Genomic DNA, 16,796 nt, shown 5'->3' with positions numbered 1-16,796 from the left:
AAGCCCCCCTCCCCCTACTCTGTCACTCACCTCAGGTCCCGCTGCAGCACGTCAGAGATGAAAGCCTCGTAGCGCAGCACTTTCTCCGCGGTGGCCTCCACGGCCCGCCGTTTAGGGGGCGTCGCCATGATGGGCTCCTGAGGAATGAGGAGGGGGAAGACCACGATAACCACTCAGTTTGCTCTCAAGCACAGTACATCTGCACCCTCTCAACGTTAGGAGTGGGGTCATCCGGCTCAAACTGGGGGTTCAGCCTTCTGCCCCTCCCAACTCTGGGACCCGGTCACACAGGCACACCCAAACGCGGCCGTTACCTGAGAGCCGCCGGCAAAAAGAAGGGTTGGTAAGAACCTTAGCTTCCGGGTGGCGCGGGTAAATGACGTACAACGAGGGTGCTGGCCAACCAAATAACCAGGTAGTGTGGGATGGTCCTGAACGGAAGAAAACGCCTGAGAGAAGAGAAGGGCGGGGCTTTACAAAATCCTATGAGATTAAGGAAGGCTGCAGAGGGTGGGAACCGGGACTGAGCGCGGAGCCTATGAGGACAGTGCGTGGTTGGTGGGGGTGAGGTTTAATGGGATTTGGCGGGTTCCAGAGGAGGCGGGACGCACAGGTGGAAGTAGAGAGAGTAAAGCGTTTAGTATTTAAAAGTAGGAGCTTCACAAGGACATCAACTCGGTGCTTTGTGACCACCTAAGAGGGGTGGGATTGGGGTGGGAGGGAGACGCAAGAGGGAGGAGATATGGGGATATATGTATGCCTATAGCTGATTCACTTTGTTATACAGCAGAAACTAACACACCATTGTAAAGCAATTATACTCCAATAAAGGTGTTGAAAATAAATAAATAAATACATAAATAAGTCCGAGCTTCAGAAGCAGACGGGCTAGAATCGATCATGGATCTGGTCTGTAAAAAGGAAAGTACATCCTTGTATCGCCCTGGATTTTGATTTTTCACACGGGAAGTTTGGGTTTGACTCCCGATAATGGAAATGACTGTGAGCATTAAAAAAACGTTTTTAAAAGGAGACAGTTTTTCTAAAATGCACCTTTGATGACTCCAGCTCTGTGGCCCGCAATCTAACTGAGGTTCAAGCAGAGATTGACAATGCAGTATGTCTAATCACGTCATTTAATAGGGGCGTCAAATGGAGGGTCACTGAAGTCCTCTGCCCAAGACAGGTTATCCTGTAGCTGAAATAGTTCCTATGTTTTTATTTAAATGTGTAAGCTTTTTATTACTTTATTTTTAAGCGCTCAAATTACCGAATGGATTTATTTCCCATGTTAAATTTTCAAATAATAGCATCTAACCCAGTAAGTCCAAGCCTGAGCCTGGAGGAGAACCTGGATGCTGGATCCCCCAAATGATATTCCCACCTTCAGGGCCTAGAGCACCCAACCGTATCAGGGAAGTCTCCCCAGATAATTTGCGGGTTTACGTGTCTTTTAAGCAAGCTTTGTTTCAAATACTCAAAACCTGAGCAAGTCAAGCTTTTCTTTGCCCTTAGAACAAGATGATTGCAAAGGAAATATTGTGAGTTAAAAAAATTTTTTTGGTAAATCTTCTCATGTTACATATGGTTACAATTACATTTAGTTTGATCAAAACAGACACTAGGTAGTTAGACAAATATTATCGAGTTAATCTATACCATTTTCTTGTGAAAAAAGGTGTTACATTTATTATCTTTACTTAACATGGAGAGCACAGAGTTCTGATGAGCTGGAGATGGGTTTGTGCAAGTCTATTAACTTACATTCCCCCCAAAACATTTTTTTTCTTTTTAAAAATGTTTCCAACTTTATTTTTTACATTTCAAACCTACAGAAAAGTGGGCACTGAACACCAATATAGCCTTCACTTAGATTCACCAAATGTTAATATTTGATAGCATTTGCTTTCTCTCGTTTCAGACCACGCAATAATTGTTGACATGGCTGCATAGCATTCTGTCTTTTGGATGGCCTCAGATTTTTGATCCAGTCTTCTGTTCCTCGATGTTTGGATGTGTCCAGTTTTTTTCATTGTTATAATCCAGGATAAGGTAACAGTCTTTGCTTTCAAAATTTTGTGTGCAACCATGTTTATTTTCTTGTGACAAATTTTCTAGGACTGTAATTTATTGATCTAAAGGAGGTCACTGTATTGTAAAGCAAGTGTTAAGTGACAATTGTACACCTACTCCCAATAACAAACTTCCTCATCCAAGTTTTACATCGAGGTCAGCACACTGTGGCCCCCAGTTTGCTGACCCTTGTTTTCCTACTGCCTGCAAGCTAAGAATGCTATTTACAATTTTTAAAGGCTTGACAAAAAGTTAAAAGAAGAATACTTTGTGACATGTGAAAATTATATGAAATTCAAATTTTAGTGTCCAGTAGTAAAGTTTTAAACATAGCCACACTCATTCATTTACTTTGATGAAAGAAATTTTCACACATTGAGGTATGGGGAAGTCATTCTGGCTTATACGTGAGTTAACCTGAATTTTATGCTTACTAAAACAAAACAGCCTGTTTGTGGCTTATCAAACTTACACTGTACATCTGCTTTAATTATTAAAGAAAAGGGCGCATTGACCAGAAGTAAAGAATATCCATGTTAATGATAAAGATTAAATGCCTCCCTTCCTGGGATGCCAATGCTGGTACTCCTTCAATGATAGGACTCCCTTCCCTGGTGCTAAGGCCGTACTGACTTGCTCTGCACGTGCTGATCTGTTGTTTTTTTTTTTTAACTTTGAAGGAATGTATCCCTGACCTGTTTGATATTCTTTGTTCTGACAAGATATAAAACTCAGAAAGGGGGTACTTTGAAACTACAAAGTTGCAACTAGCAGCTGCTAGCAGATATTGTTTTGAAAAGGGTCCCTGGTGTCCTTGAGTTTGATACAGTTCAGAGAAAATTCAAGTTCTCAGTGGTGCAGGGATGTGTCTGAGACCAGATCCCCAACAGCTGCCCGACTCCATTTTTTGTATGTCTGAACTGTGATTACTCCATTATAATTTCAATTTGTCATCACTACAATGGCAGAGTTGAGTAGTTGCCAAAGAGACCATATGGCCTAAAAATTCTAAAGAATTTACTATCTGGCCCGTTACAGAAAAAGTTTGCCAATCCTAGCTCTACACTATCATGTCAGTCACCAATACATAGGTTGGGACTATAATAAGCACACGGGCCTCCCTGGCTTCAACTTGTGACCTCTTACTGGCTTATGGGTGGACGTTTTCAGGCTTCTGGGAGATATGAGGCTCTTATATCTCTATTTATATTTTCTCTTCCTCCGGTCCAACCTCCTATTCCCTAACCTCCCCCAGCTCTGACTTAGAGATCTCTGCCTTTGCCTTTACCCAAGAAGAGTAAGAAATAACTGAGGCCCAGGTGAGTTATAGCTCATTTGTTCATTCACTACCTACTTTATTTTCCACTGGATATTTGGAACCTGATAAAAATACATCCCATTAAATTGAAAAGTAAAGGTAAGATCACAGAAAATATAAAGCAAGTAAAAGATTAACATCAAAGAAGATTGGGAAGTAGGTATGAAATTCACATCTGTGCATAGCTGTGAATTTTTCTCTGATCTTCCCACAGCCATAGCAAAAAGGAAATTGGGTTAGTTATGTCAATGAAAATAATCATTAAACAATCTAAATATAATAGGAATAGAAAAGAGTTTTATTTGAGCCAAATTGGGGACTCTAGCCCGGAAGGCAGTCTCTCTCAGATAACTCTGAGGAACTGCTCCGGAGAAGCTTGGTTTTATATCATGTCAGAAGAAAGAACATCCAACAAGTCAGGGATACTTCCTTCAGAGTTAAAAAAAAAAGAAACAGATCAGCACGTACAGAATGAGTCAGTACAGCCTTGACACCTGGGAAGGGCGTCTTAAACATTGGAATACAACCATTGGCAACCCAGGAAGGGAGGCATTTAATCTTTATCTTTAACATGGACATTTTTTACTGCTGGTCAATGCACCCTTTTCTTTAATAATTAAAGCAGATGCACAATGTAAGTTTGATAGGCCACAGGCAGTTTTAGTTAGCATAAAATTCAAGTTAACTTATGTATATGCCAGGATGACTTCCCTATACCTCAATATGTGAAAATTTCTTATTCTTTTTTAACATCTTTATTGGAGTATAATTGCTTTACAATGTTGTGTTAGTTTCTGCTGTATAACAAAGTGAATCAGCTATATGTATACATATATCCCCACATCCCCTCCCTCTTGCGTCTCCCTCCCACACTCCCTATCCCACCCCTCTAGGTGGTCAGAAAGCACCGAGCTGATCTCCCTGTGCTATACAGCTGCTTCCCACTAGCTATCTATTTTACATTTGGTAGTGTATATATGTCAATGCTACTCTTTCACTTTGTCCCAGCTTACCCTTCCCCCTCCCCGTGTCCTCAAGTCCATTCTCTACCTCTGCGTCTTTATTCCTGTCCTGCCCCTAGGTTCAACAGAACCATTTTTTTTTTTAGATTCCATATATATGTGTTAGCATACGGTATTTGTTTTTCTCTTTCTGACTTAAAACCATAATTCAAAAAGAGACATGTACCATAATGTTCATTGCAGCACTATTAACAATAGCCAGGACATGGAAGCAAACTAAGTGTCCATCAACAGATGAATGGATAAGGAAGATGTGGCACATATATACAATGCAATATTACTCGGCCATAAAAAGAAACAAAATTGAGTTATTTGTAGTGAGGTGGATAGACCTAGAGTCTGTCATACAGAGTGAAGTAAGTCAGAATGTGAAAATTTCTTTCATCAGTTATGTGATTTGTATTGTTTATGAAGGAAAAGCATACCAGTTCATCAGCAGAAGGAAATATTTCATGGCACTCAGCAGGAAACTATAAAATTAGAGCTCTCCTTCACTTCCTGCACTAAAATGAATTCCAGATGGATTAAAGATTTAAATGTAAAAATAAAACTATGAGTGTGCTAGAAGGAAATAAATGGAAGAATCTTTTATTATTCTCTCAGAGTGAAGTCCTTTCTAATCATGACATAAAATTCTCAAGTCATGAGAGAATATATTGATACATTGTGTACATAAAATTAATGTATGCATGATTAACTTAAAAAGCCTTAAAGCCAAATGACAAATGTGAAGAAAAATTTGCAAGAGATACAATCAATGGTTAGTTTACTTAATATATAAAGAGCTCTTACAAATCAATATAAAAGGCCAATAATTTAAAAGGAACTAGACAGAGACAATTCATAGATATACAAATCACTTTTATTTATTTATAATTTTATTTATTTATTTATTTGGCTGTGCCGGGTCTTAGTTGCAGCACACGAGATCTTCAATCTTTGTTGCAGCATGCGGGACCTTTAATTGCAGCATGCAGGATCTTTAGTTGTGGCATGCAAACTCTTAGTTGCGGCGTGCATTTGGGATCTAGTTCCTTGACCAGGGATTGAACCTGAGCTCCCTGCAATTGGGAGCACAGAGCCTTAGCCACTAGACCACCAGGGAAGTCCCACGAATCACTTTTAAATACATGAAAATGTGTTCATCCTAAATCATAAAAGAGAAATGCAAGATAAAGATATGAAATGCTGTTTTTCATCTATCAGGTTGGAAAAGACCAGAAAGATTTGTAATACAGTTGACCCTTGAACAACAGGATTAGGGTTTGATCTGCATGGGTCCAATAAATATATTGGAAAATTTTTTGGAGATTTGTGACAATTTGAAAAAACTTGCAGATGAAACATGTAGCCTAGAAATATTGAAAAAATTAAGAAAAAGGTATATCATGAATGTGTAAAATATATGTAGATACTGGTCTATCCCTACACAGGCATAAGATGAGTGATATAAATATAAAATTAATAGTGTTAGTTTTCTTACTGTTTTATAACTTTGCTTTCAAAGAATAACATTACCATACAGTATTCCTCTCTCCTCTCTCTCTCTCTCTCTCTCAGTTGGAGAAACTGAGTATCAGCCTATAATCACAGGTAACTGTTGGTTTTTTAACAGTAAACTTGTTTCTAAATTGGGAGATTGGGATTGACATATACACACTACTATATATAAAATAGATAACTAATAAGAACCTACGTATAGCACAGGGAACTCTACTCAATACTCTGTAATGGCCTATATGGGAATAGAATCTAAAAAAGAGTGGATAGATGTATATGTATAACTGATTCACTTTGCTCTACAGCAGAAACTAACACAACATTGTAAATCAACTATACTCCAATAAAAATTAATTTAAAAATTTTTAAGAAGTAAAAATAAAAAAGTAACAGTGTTTCTAATATTGTATTATGAATATGACAAATACTGTATGCCATAAAAATTTTATAATGATTCATTTATTAGTGTATAGGCTAGGCTACTGTGAAACAATTGTATCAATTATACTAGCCTATCATAAAGCAATCATATTGTGCTTCTTCACTATCAATGCATGAAACATAACTATAAATAAATATGAATATCTTTTTCACATTATCTTTTCATTTTTGATGTCTACTGTTAGTAATACAGATAACATCTACAGTGTTCTGTTTTTAATGTTTCTTTATTTATTTGGCTGCACCGGGTCTTAGTTGTGGCATGCGGGATCTTTAGTTGCAGCACGTGGGATCTAGTTCCCTGACTAGGGATCGAACCCAGGCCCCCTGCATTGGGAGCGTGCAGTCTTAGCCACTGGACCACCAGAGAAGTCCCTACAGTGCTTTGTATCATATTAGGCAATATTGATGTAGGTACTGACAGACGATTCATCTTGTAAACAGATGATTTAAACTTATCAATAAATACAGTACAGTACTATAAATGTATTTTCTCTTTCTTATGATTTTATTAATATCATTTTCTTTTCTCCAGCTTACTTTATTGTAACGATACAGTATATAATACATATAACATACAAAATATGTGTTTATCAACTGTTTGCCTTATCAGTAAGGCTTCTGGTCAACAGTAGGCTATTAGTAGGTAAGTTTTAGGGAAGTCAAAAGTTATACGTGGATTCTTATGGGGAGCACCCCAAACCCTGTGTTCTTCAAGGGTCAGCTATATACTGTTGGTGTCACAGCTTAAGTTCTCTGGGAAGTAGATGCTGAGATGGAGTTAGAAGTGCAGGTTTATTGGGCAGTAACACCTGTGAAAGAAAAAGGGGGGAAGGAAGATTGGGCAGGATTGGAAGCTGTCAGACCATGATGTCAGCCTGACAGATTTGCAGCTAGCCAAACGAGGAACTCCAGAGCAAAGATTACCTGTTAGAGGAGTCCTGCCTCACACTTTGAACCACCTCATTGCTCAGTAATTGGCTGGGGATAGTGGGACCTTGGCGCTAAAGCTGAGGTGAACCGCAGCAGAGCTAACAACTGGAGACTCTCAAGTAACCATACCTCTTGAAGCTGGGCAATGAGTCCTTTCTTGAAGAGGAGTCTGACAGGCTCATCTCCACGTTGGCCGCACTTGACAGCTATGTGGGAAAGCAAATATTGTTACATGCTGTTTGGGGAGTAAACAGAGGAATATATATATATTTGAATTTTTAAAATTTTGTTTATTGTAAAATATACCTAAGATAAAATTTACCATTTTAACTATTTTTAAGTGTACTTCAGTAGCATTAAGTACATTGACACTGTTCTGCAACCATCACCACCATCCATTTCCAGAACTTTTTCATCTAGAATATCTTTAACTAGTTTAAAGTACACCTAACTCTTTGATCCAGAAATTCCACTTCTAGGAATTTATCCTACAGGTATATTAGCACCATTATGTATTGAAGTACAACGAGAACATGCATGGCAGCATCGTGTGTATTAGCAAAATATTAGAAACAACCTAAATGTCCATCAATGGTGGACGGGTCTAATTAAGGTACATCTGTACAAGAGAACATGAACTATTCACCAGAAAGTTATAATCCAGGACCTGTATGTACCCAACAACATGGCCTCAAAATAATAAAGTTTACAAATAAAATTCTAAAACTTCTTTTACGATTTCTTGTAAGCCAGACAGACCACCCAGCAAAGAATTCTCTTAGTCTTTGTTTCTCTAGAAATGTATTTTGTCTTCATTAAATTTTTGAAATTTTAAAATAATTGTAGTTTCACTAGAATTTGCAGAAATATCACAGAGAGGTCCCGTGCACGTTTATCCAGTTTCCTGCAATGGTTAAATCTTACATAACTATAGTACAATATTGAACAAAGGAAACTGACATCAGTATGATGTGTGTATATAGATAGTTCTATGCTGTTTTATTACATGTGCAGATTCAATAACCTCTACAACAATCAGGATACAAAAATATTCTCTCACTGAAATTATCTGCCTCATGCTACCCTTTCATAGTCACACACCACCCCTCCCTAATATCTCTTAACTCCTGGCAACCACTAATCTGTTTTCCATTTCTATAATTTCGAGAATGTTTTATAAATGGAATTATACAGTATGTGTCCTTTTGAGCTTTATTTTTTTTCTCTCAGCATAATGCCCTGGAGATCCATCCAAGTTGTTGCAGGTATCAATAGCTCCTTCTTTTTGTTGACGAGTAGTATTCCATGGTATGGATGTATTACAGGGTGTTTAACCATTCACCTATTGAGGGACATTTAGGTTGTTTCCAATTTTTGTTTTTGTTTTTGTTTTTGTTTTCGCGGTACGAGGGCCTCACACTGCTGTGGCCTCTCCCGTTGCGGAGCACAGGCTCCGGACGCGCAGGCTCAGCAGCCATGGCCCACGGGCCCAGCCGCTCCACGGCACGTGGGATCCTCCCGGACCGGGGCACGAACCCATGTCCCCTGCATCAGCAGGCGGACTCTCAACCACTGCACCACCAGGGAAGCCTTTGTTTTTTAAAATTAATTTTTATTGGGGTATAGTTGCTTTACAATGTTGTGTTAGCTTCTACTGCACAGCCATACATATACATATACATATATCCCCTCCCTTTTGGATTTCCCTCCTATTTAGGACACCACAGTGCATTAAGTAGAGTTCCCTGTGCTATACAGTATGTTCCCCTCAGTTGTCTATTTTATACATATTATCAATAGTGTATATGTGTCAATCCCAGTCTCCAAATTCCTCCCATCCCATCCCTTTCCCCCTTGGTATCCATACATTTGTTCTTTACATCTGTGTCCAATTTTTGGCTATTACAAATAAGGTTGCTATGAACAATTGTGTACATATTTTTGTGTGGATTTAAGTTTTTATGTCTCTAGGTTAAATGTCCAGGAATGCTATTGTTGGGTTGCATGGTAGTGATGTTGAATTTCTTTAAGAAACTGCCAAACTACTTTCCAGAGTGGCTGTAGTATTTTATAGTCCCACCAGCAATGTATGAGTGACCCAGTTTATCTGCATCTTCTCTAGCATTTGGTGTTGTCACTATTTTAACAATTTTAGCCATTCTAATAGGTGTGTAGTGATATCTCATTGTGGCCTTAGTTTACATTTCCCTGATAGCTGAAGATGTGGAATATCTTTTCCTGTGCTTGTTTGTCATTCATATATCCTCTCTGGTGAAATGTCTTTTCACATCCTTTGCTCATTTTCTAATTGGCTTGGTTTTGTTTTTTTTTAAAAAAACTTTTGAATTTTCAGAGTTCTTTACATACTCTAGATACAAATCCTTTGTCATACATATGGTTTGCAAATATTTTCTCCAACTGTCTTTTTGTCCTCTTAATGTGGTCTTCTGCGGAGCAAAAGGTTTTAATTTTTGGAGTCCAAGTTATTGATTATTTTTCTTTTTGGATCATGCTTTTGGTGTTATATCTTCACAAGCCTAGCTCCCAAAGATTTTCTCCTATATTTTATTCTAAAAGTTTTGTAGTGTTATGTTTTACACTTAAGTTTACGATGCTTTAAAAAACAGCTTTATTGAGATATACTTCATATGCAATAAAATCCACACATTTGAAATGTACAGTTCAATGGTTTTTAGTATATTCACAGAGTTGTGCAACATCACCACAGTTTAATTTTCAAACATTTTCATCACCCCAAATCGAACTCCTGTGCCCATTCTTCAGTCCACTCCAGCCCTAAGCAACCACAAATTTATTTCCTGTTTCTGTAGAGATGCATATTCTAGACATTTCATATAAATGGAAACATAATATGTGAGCTTTTGTATCTGGCTTCTTTCATTTAGCATGATGTTTTCAAGGTTCATTCATTTAACATTTATTTGTATTTTATTCCTTTTTATGTAATATTTATTTGTATTTTATTTGTATTTTATTCCTTTTTATGGCTGAACAATATTCCATTGTGTGGATATACCACATTTTCCCCTATTTTGCCAGTAGAGTAAAATGTAAAGTCCTTACATCCATTTAAGTCCCTTTATCCTCCTCCTTTTATAATATTAAGTATTTCCTCTACACACATTGAAAACCACATCAAACAGTATTATAATTTTTGCTTCAACCATCAAACATGATTAGAAAACTCAAGAGAAATCAACTCTATTTTATTTACCCCTGTTTTACTCCTTCAGTTGTTCTGACTTCCATTCTGGTGCTCCAAGATTCCTTTTTTCATTACTTTTCTGTTACAAGGATTTCCTTTAGCCATACTTTCAAAGTAGGTCTGCAGGTGACAAATTCTCTAAGATATTTTCATCTGAGAATGCCTTGATTTCCCTTTTATTCCTAAAGGGTATGTTTGCTGGTTAAAGACTTCTTGGTTGACATTTTTTTTACTTCATCACTTGAAAAATGTTATGCCAATTCCTTCTGGTCTCCACGTTTTCTGATGAGAGATTCACTGTCATCCAAATTGTTTTCCCACACATATAAAGTATTGTTTCTCTCTCTTTGCTTTCAAGAATTTTTGTGTTTAGTTTTTCAGAAGTTTGACAATGATATGTCCAGGCATGGGTTTCTTTAGATTTATTCTGTTTAGAGTTTGCTCAGCCTCTTGAATCTGTAGGTTTATATTTTTCACCAAATATGGCAAAATTTCGGGCATTACTTTTTCAAATACTTTTTCAGCCCTGCCCTCTTTCACCCCTCCTTCCAGGACTTTGATGACACAAATGTTGGAGTTTATGTTCTACTGGTCCCTGAGGCTCTACTCATTGTTTTCAATCTATTTTTTCTCTGATGTTCAGATTAGGTATTTTCTATTGTTCTATTTTCGGGTTCACTGATTCTTTCCTCTGTCCTCTCCATTCTGTTTTTGAACCCATCCATTGAGCTTTTTAAATTCAGTTATTAAATTTCTGTTTGGGTTTTCTCTGTATCTTTTGTTTCTTTGCTTATGCTTAGATTCTATGTTTTTTCATTTGTTTCAAGTGTGTTCATAACTGAAGCATTTTTATGATGGCTGCTTTAAAATCCTTGTCAGATAATTCTAACATCTATATTGTCTTGGTGTTGGCATCTGTTGTTTGTTTTTTTCATTCAACATAGGATTTTCCTCATTCTTGGTATTAGGAGTGATTTTCCATTGCATCCTTCACTTGTGGGTATTATGATATGAGATACTGTGCTGACCGCAAAAAGGGAGTATTGCCTCATTACTGCCAGGTAGTGGTCAAAGTCCCAGTTCCCCCCACAGCCTCTGTTGATACCCTGGTGGGGGTACCTTATTATTGCTGGGTAGAGGTGGGAGTTAATACTACCCACTAGGCCTTTGCTGACACTGCCCTGGCTAGGAAGGGGTCAGGGTCTCATTGCTGCTTCCCACGTGGCCTCCACCGACACCAGTGGGTAAGATCTTTGTTACTGCTGGGTGTGGAAGTCCAGGTTCCTTACGGAGTGTCTAGGTGTCTGGGGCATCACAAGGGGTGTAGCTTCATTACTGCCGGGTGGGAATGAAAATCTTGGCTTCCCATTCAGCCCCCTCTGAAACTACAATGGCACGAATGGACAGAGATAGTTTGCCTTCATTTTGAAGCACATATTTGATATAGAGTTATTGATTGACAGTGTTTTTCTTTCGGCACTTTAAATATTATTCTATTGCCTTCTGCCCTGCATTGTTTCTGATGACATGTCAGCTTTAATTGTATTGTGATTCCTTTTTTGTGTGATTTTTTTCTTGTCAGTTTCTAGGTTTTCTCTTTGTCTTTCAACAATTTAACTATGGCGTGTTTAGGTGTGGGTCTGTTTGTGTTTTCCCTTCTTAGAGTTTGTTGAGCTTGTTGGATGAGTAGGTTAATGTTTTTCATCAAATTTAGGAAGTAAGTGGACATTATTTTTCAAATATTTTTTTCCCTATTCATTCTCTTCTCTTTCTGAGACTCCTATTACAGGTATGTTTGTACACTTAATGTTGTCCTATAGGTCGCTGAGGCTCTCTTCATTTTTCTTCATTCTTTTTTTCCTGTTCTTCAAGTTAGACAACCTCTATTGATCTACAATTCACTGATTCTTTTTTCTACCAGGTCAAATCTGCTTTTGAGATCCTATACTGAAATTTTCATTTCAGTTATTGTACTTTTCAACTCCAAAATTTTCATTTGGTACCTTTAAAAATAATTATCTTTCTTCATGGATATTTTTTTTTTTACGGTACGCAGGCCTCTCACTGTTGTGGCCTCTCCCGTTGTGGAGCACAGGCTCCGGATGTGCAGGCTCAGCGGCCATGGCTCATGGGCCCAGCTGCTCTGTGGCATGTGGGGTCTTCCCGGACCGGGACATGAACCCGTGTCCCCTGCATCGGCAGGCGGACTCTCAACCACTGCACCACCAGGGAAGCCCTAAACATGATTTTTGTATGCACTGGGAAACCAAAAATTCAGGTGACTCGCTTTATTGCGATATTCATTTTATTGTGGTGGTCTGGAACTGAACTCAAGATATATCGAAGATATGACTTTAGACCTAACCACTAATTTACCAGAAATATAGAGAACAGAGGAACATGTAAAATAACACCCTGGAGTGCAATTGGAAATTCATTCCAAATACATTCATTTGGAACTTCTTCAAGACTATCTCTTTTAATCAACAAATACATGCAAGAAGGGATAAAAGAGGTAAATGAGGAGCATATAGATGAAGAAATTTAAGAAATATATCAACCAATTATAATCTATGAGCCATATGTGCTTTCTGATTCAAACAATTCATTAAAATATATATGAGACAACTGGGAAAATTTGAACACTGGATACTTGCCATTAATCTGGAATTGTCAGATTTTTAGATGTGGTAATGATATTACAATAATTATTTTCAAAGGCATTCTTATTTGGGAAAGTAACATTAAACATATTTAAGAAGAAATAATAGTATGTCTGCAATTTTCTTCAAAATAATCCGGAGGGAATAAGGCAGGGCTATAGAAGAAGGTTCACACCTTGTATTTGGCTGTTATGTTTCTTTAATGAAATCAATTTGGCGGAGAATTATTATTTGCCCTGTACAATGGTTCACAACCTGGATTCAGCTGACTATTTTCATCATAATGTCTTTTAAATTTTCTCCCATTCTTGGTAGTATTTCTTGTAAACATGAGCTAGATCTAGATGCTGGATTAGATTTAGCTTCAATTTTTTTTTTTGTCTTGCTTCATAGGGGTGTTGTGTACTTTCTTTTTCTATTTATTTTTTTATACAGCAGGTCCTTATTAGTTATCCATTTTATACTTATTGATGTATATATGTCAATCCCAATCTCCCAATTCATCACCCCCCCCGCCACTTCCCCCCTTGGTGACTATACATTTGTTCGCTACATCTGTGTCTCTATTTCTGCCCTGAAAACTGGTTCATCTGTACCATTTTTCTAGGTTCCACATATATGCGTTAATATATGATATTTATCTTTCTCTTTCTGACTTATTTCACTCTGTATGTCATGCTCTAGATTCATCCACATCTTGAGCTGCATGAGCTGTTTATATATTTTGGAGATTCATCCTTTCTCCATTAATTCATTTGCAAATATTTTCTCCCATTCTGAGGGTTGTCTTTTTGTCTTGTTTATGGTTTCCTTTGCTGTGTAAAAGATTTTAAGTTTCATTAAGTCATATCTGTTTATTTTTGTTTTTATTTCCATTACTCTAGGAGGTGGATCAAAAAAGATCTTGCTGTGATTTATGTCAAAGAGTGTTCTTCTTCCTACATTTTCCTCTAAGAGTTTTATAGTGTCCAGTCTTACATTTAGGTCTCTAATCTATTTTGACTTTATTTTTGTGTATGGTGTTAGACAGTGTTCTAATTTTATTCTTTTACATGCAGCTGTCCAGTTTTCCCAGCACCACTTATTGAAGAGACTGTCTTTTCTCCATTGTATATCCTTGCCTCCTTTGTCATAGATTAGTTGACCATAGGTGTGAGGGTTTTTCTCTAAGCTCTCTATCCTGTTCCATTGATCTATATTTCTGTTTTTGTGCCAGTACCCTATTATCTTGATTACTGTAATTTCTGAGCATTAATTTTGTATCCTGCTACACTACCATATTCACTGATTAGCTCTACTAGTTTTCTGGTAGCACCTTTAGGATTCTTTATGTGTAGTATCATGTCATCTGCAAACAGTGACAGTTTTACTTCTTCTTTTCCAATTTGTATTCCTGTTATTTCTTTTTCTCTCTGATCACCATGGCTAAGACTTCCAAAACTATGTTGAATAATAGTAGTGAGAGTGGGCATCCTTGTCTTGTTCCTGATCTTAGAGGAAATGCTTTCAGTTTTTCACCATTGAGAGTGATGTTTGCTGTGGGTTTGTCATGTATGGATGTCTTCCAGGTCACTTATCCATCCTTCTGCTTCAGTTATTCTGCTACTGATTCCTTCTAGTGTATTTTTCATTTCAGTTATTGTATTGTCCATCTCTGTTTGTTTGTTCTTTAATTCTTCTAGATGTTTGTTCTTTAATTCTTCTAGGTCTTTTTAAACATTTCTTGCATCTTCTCGATCTTTGCCTCCATTCTTTTTCTGAGGTCCTGGATCATCTTCACTATCATTATTCTGAATTTTTTTCTGGAAGGTTGCATATCTTCACTTCATTTAGTTGTTTTTCTGGGGTTTTATCTTGTTCCTTCATCTGGTGCAAAGCCCTCTGCCTTTTCATCTTGTCTATCTTTCTGTGAATGTGGTTTTTGTTCCACAGGCTGCAGGATTGTAGTTTTTGCTTTTGCTGTGTGCCCTCTGGTGGATGAGGCTATCTATGTTGTGTACTTTGTATTGCCATATACTCCTGTTGACTGACAATGTCTGTCATCCTGCCTTTAATAATGCTAAGATTAGTGTGCAGATTCAGGTAGTATCAACTACGTTTTGAATTAATGCATAATTGTTTACAATATTCTGTAAGTCTTTTAAAGTGACTGTTGTCTATATTTGGGATGCCTTTTCTCTCCTTTCTTTATTAATTCATTTTGTGACATGTTTGCTTTATGAAATATTTCAAAGCATCAGAATGAGCTTTTTTCTCTAAAATAGTTTTATTACGGATATTCTCATACATACTTTAAAGTGAAGAAAAGAATAAAATGACTTCACCTTGTACTTACCACCCAGCTTCAACAAGTATCAACCTTTTGCCAGTATTTGAACTGAGGGGTTTTTTAAAATTTAACTTTTAATTCAGAATAATTTTAGATTTACAGAAAAGTTGCAAAGATAGTGTGAAGAGTTTCTGTATAACTCTCGCCCAATTTTCCCCATTATTAAGATTTTACATTTCCATGGTTTATTTGTCAAAAACAGATAAACCAACAGTGATACATTGCTGTTAAGTAAAACTCCAAACTTTTTTTGGATTTCAGCAGTCTTTTCCATTAATGTTCTTTTTCTGATCTAAAATCCAATCTAGGCACCACGTTGCATTTAATTGTCATGTTTCTCCAATCTCTTCTAGTCTATGACAGTTTCTCACTCCCTCCTTGTTTTTCATGACCTTGACAGTCTTGAGGAGTATTGGCCAGGTATTCTATAGAATGTCCCCCAACCTGGATATGTCTGATGTTTTTATCTTGATTAGATTTTAGTATGGATATAGAGAGGGATGACAATAGAACACATTTTTGGCTTGGGGACTCTTTAGATCCTCATTGCCCTGCCTCTTTACATCTCAGGCGGATACCTAAGTTCTGCTCTCTACAGATGAAGGGGGCCAAGAACTATTTGATTACAACATCTTCTGGTTAGGGTAAGTTGAAGTAGACCAACATCAGAAATCTCTCCTGAGATTTTGAAAAACCATGACATTCTAGTTCTTTCTAATGCTTTGGGTGTTTCAGTAATAGTTTTTAAGAAATTTTGGGCTGCGTTGGGTCTTCATTGCTGCACGTGGGCTTTCTCTAGTTGCAGTGAGTGGGGGCTACTCTTTGTTGTGGTGCTCGGACTTCTCATTGCGATGGCTTCTCTAGTTGTGCAACACAGCTCTAGGCGTGCGGGCTTCACTAGTTGCAGCACGTGGGCTCAGTAGCTGTGGTGCACGGGCTTAGTTGCTCCGCGCAGCATGTGGGATCTTCCCGGACCAGGGATCAAACGTGTCCCCTGCGTTAGCAGGCAGCTCCTTAACCACTGCGCCACCAGGGAAGTCCCCAATAACATTTTTTTTTGAGCAAACCAGGTCTCAATTTATAGTGCTCTATGAAATAGTTATTTACCTTTCTGCCCAGAAAGATAATTATTATCTTATCTAGCTCAAAATCAGTCGTGCTTCTCAATACAACTACTTTTGGCTGTGTGCATGTCTTTGGCATGTTTTTCCAGCAGAACTTAATATCATCCAATATATAATTTATTATTAGTTTAATCTCTGCCTTCCACCAGTAGATTGTAAATTCTCCA

General features: G+C 37.6%; 1 protein-coding gene across 1 annotated transcript in view; it reads right to left on the bottom strand.

The window, feature by feature from the left end:
• The window catches only part of UXT (ubiquitously expressed prefoldin like chaperone), a 6,344-nt gene extending 5,951 nt beyond the window's left edge, over positions 1 to 393 (bottom strand). Inside the window, exons 1-2 of the mRNA XM_024749615.1 lie at positions 315 to 393; positions 31 to 137 (exon numbers count right to left, since the gene is read on the bottom strand). Of these exons, the coding sequence (XP_024605383.1) occupies positions 31 to 128 (98 nt within the window). The 5' untranslated portion in view covers positions 129 to 137; positions 315 to 393. The remainder of the gene's footprint in view (positions 1 to 30; positions 138 to 314) is intronic.
• Positions 394 to 16,796: the final 16,403 nt, after the last annotated feature.

The sequence above is a fragment of the Neophocaena asiaeorientalis genome, unplaced genomic scaffold, assembly GCF_003031525.2.
Source record: "Neophocaena asiaeorientalis asiaeorientalis breed wild unplaced genomic scaffold, Neophocaena_asiaeorientalis_V1.1 scaffold1052, whole genome shotgun sequence".
In the NCBI taxonomy this organism is placed as follows: domain Eukaryota; kingdom Metazoa; phylum Chordata; class Mammalia; order Artiodactyla; family Phocoenidae; genus Neophocaena; species Neophocaena asiaeorientalis.
The sequence above is the reverse complement of the archived record's forward strand: the minus strand, read 5'-3'. Positions and strand labels throughout refer to the sequence as shown.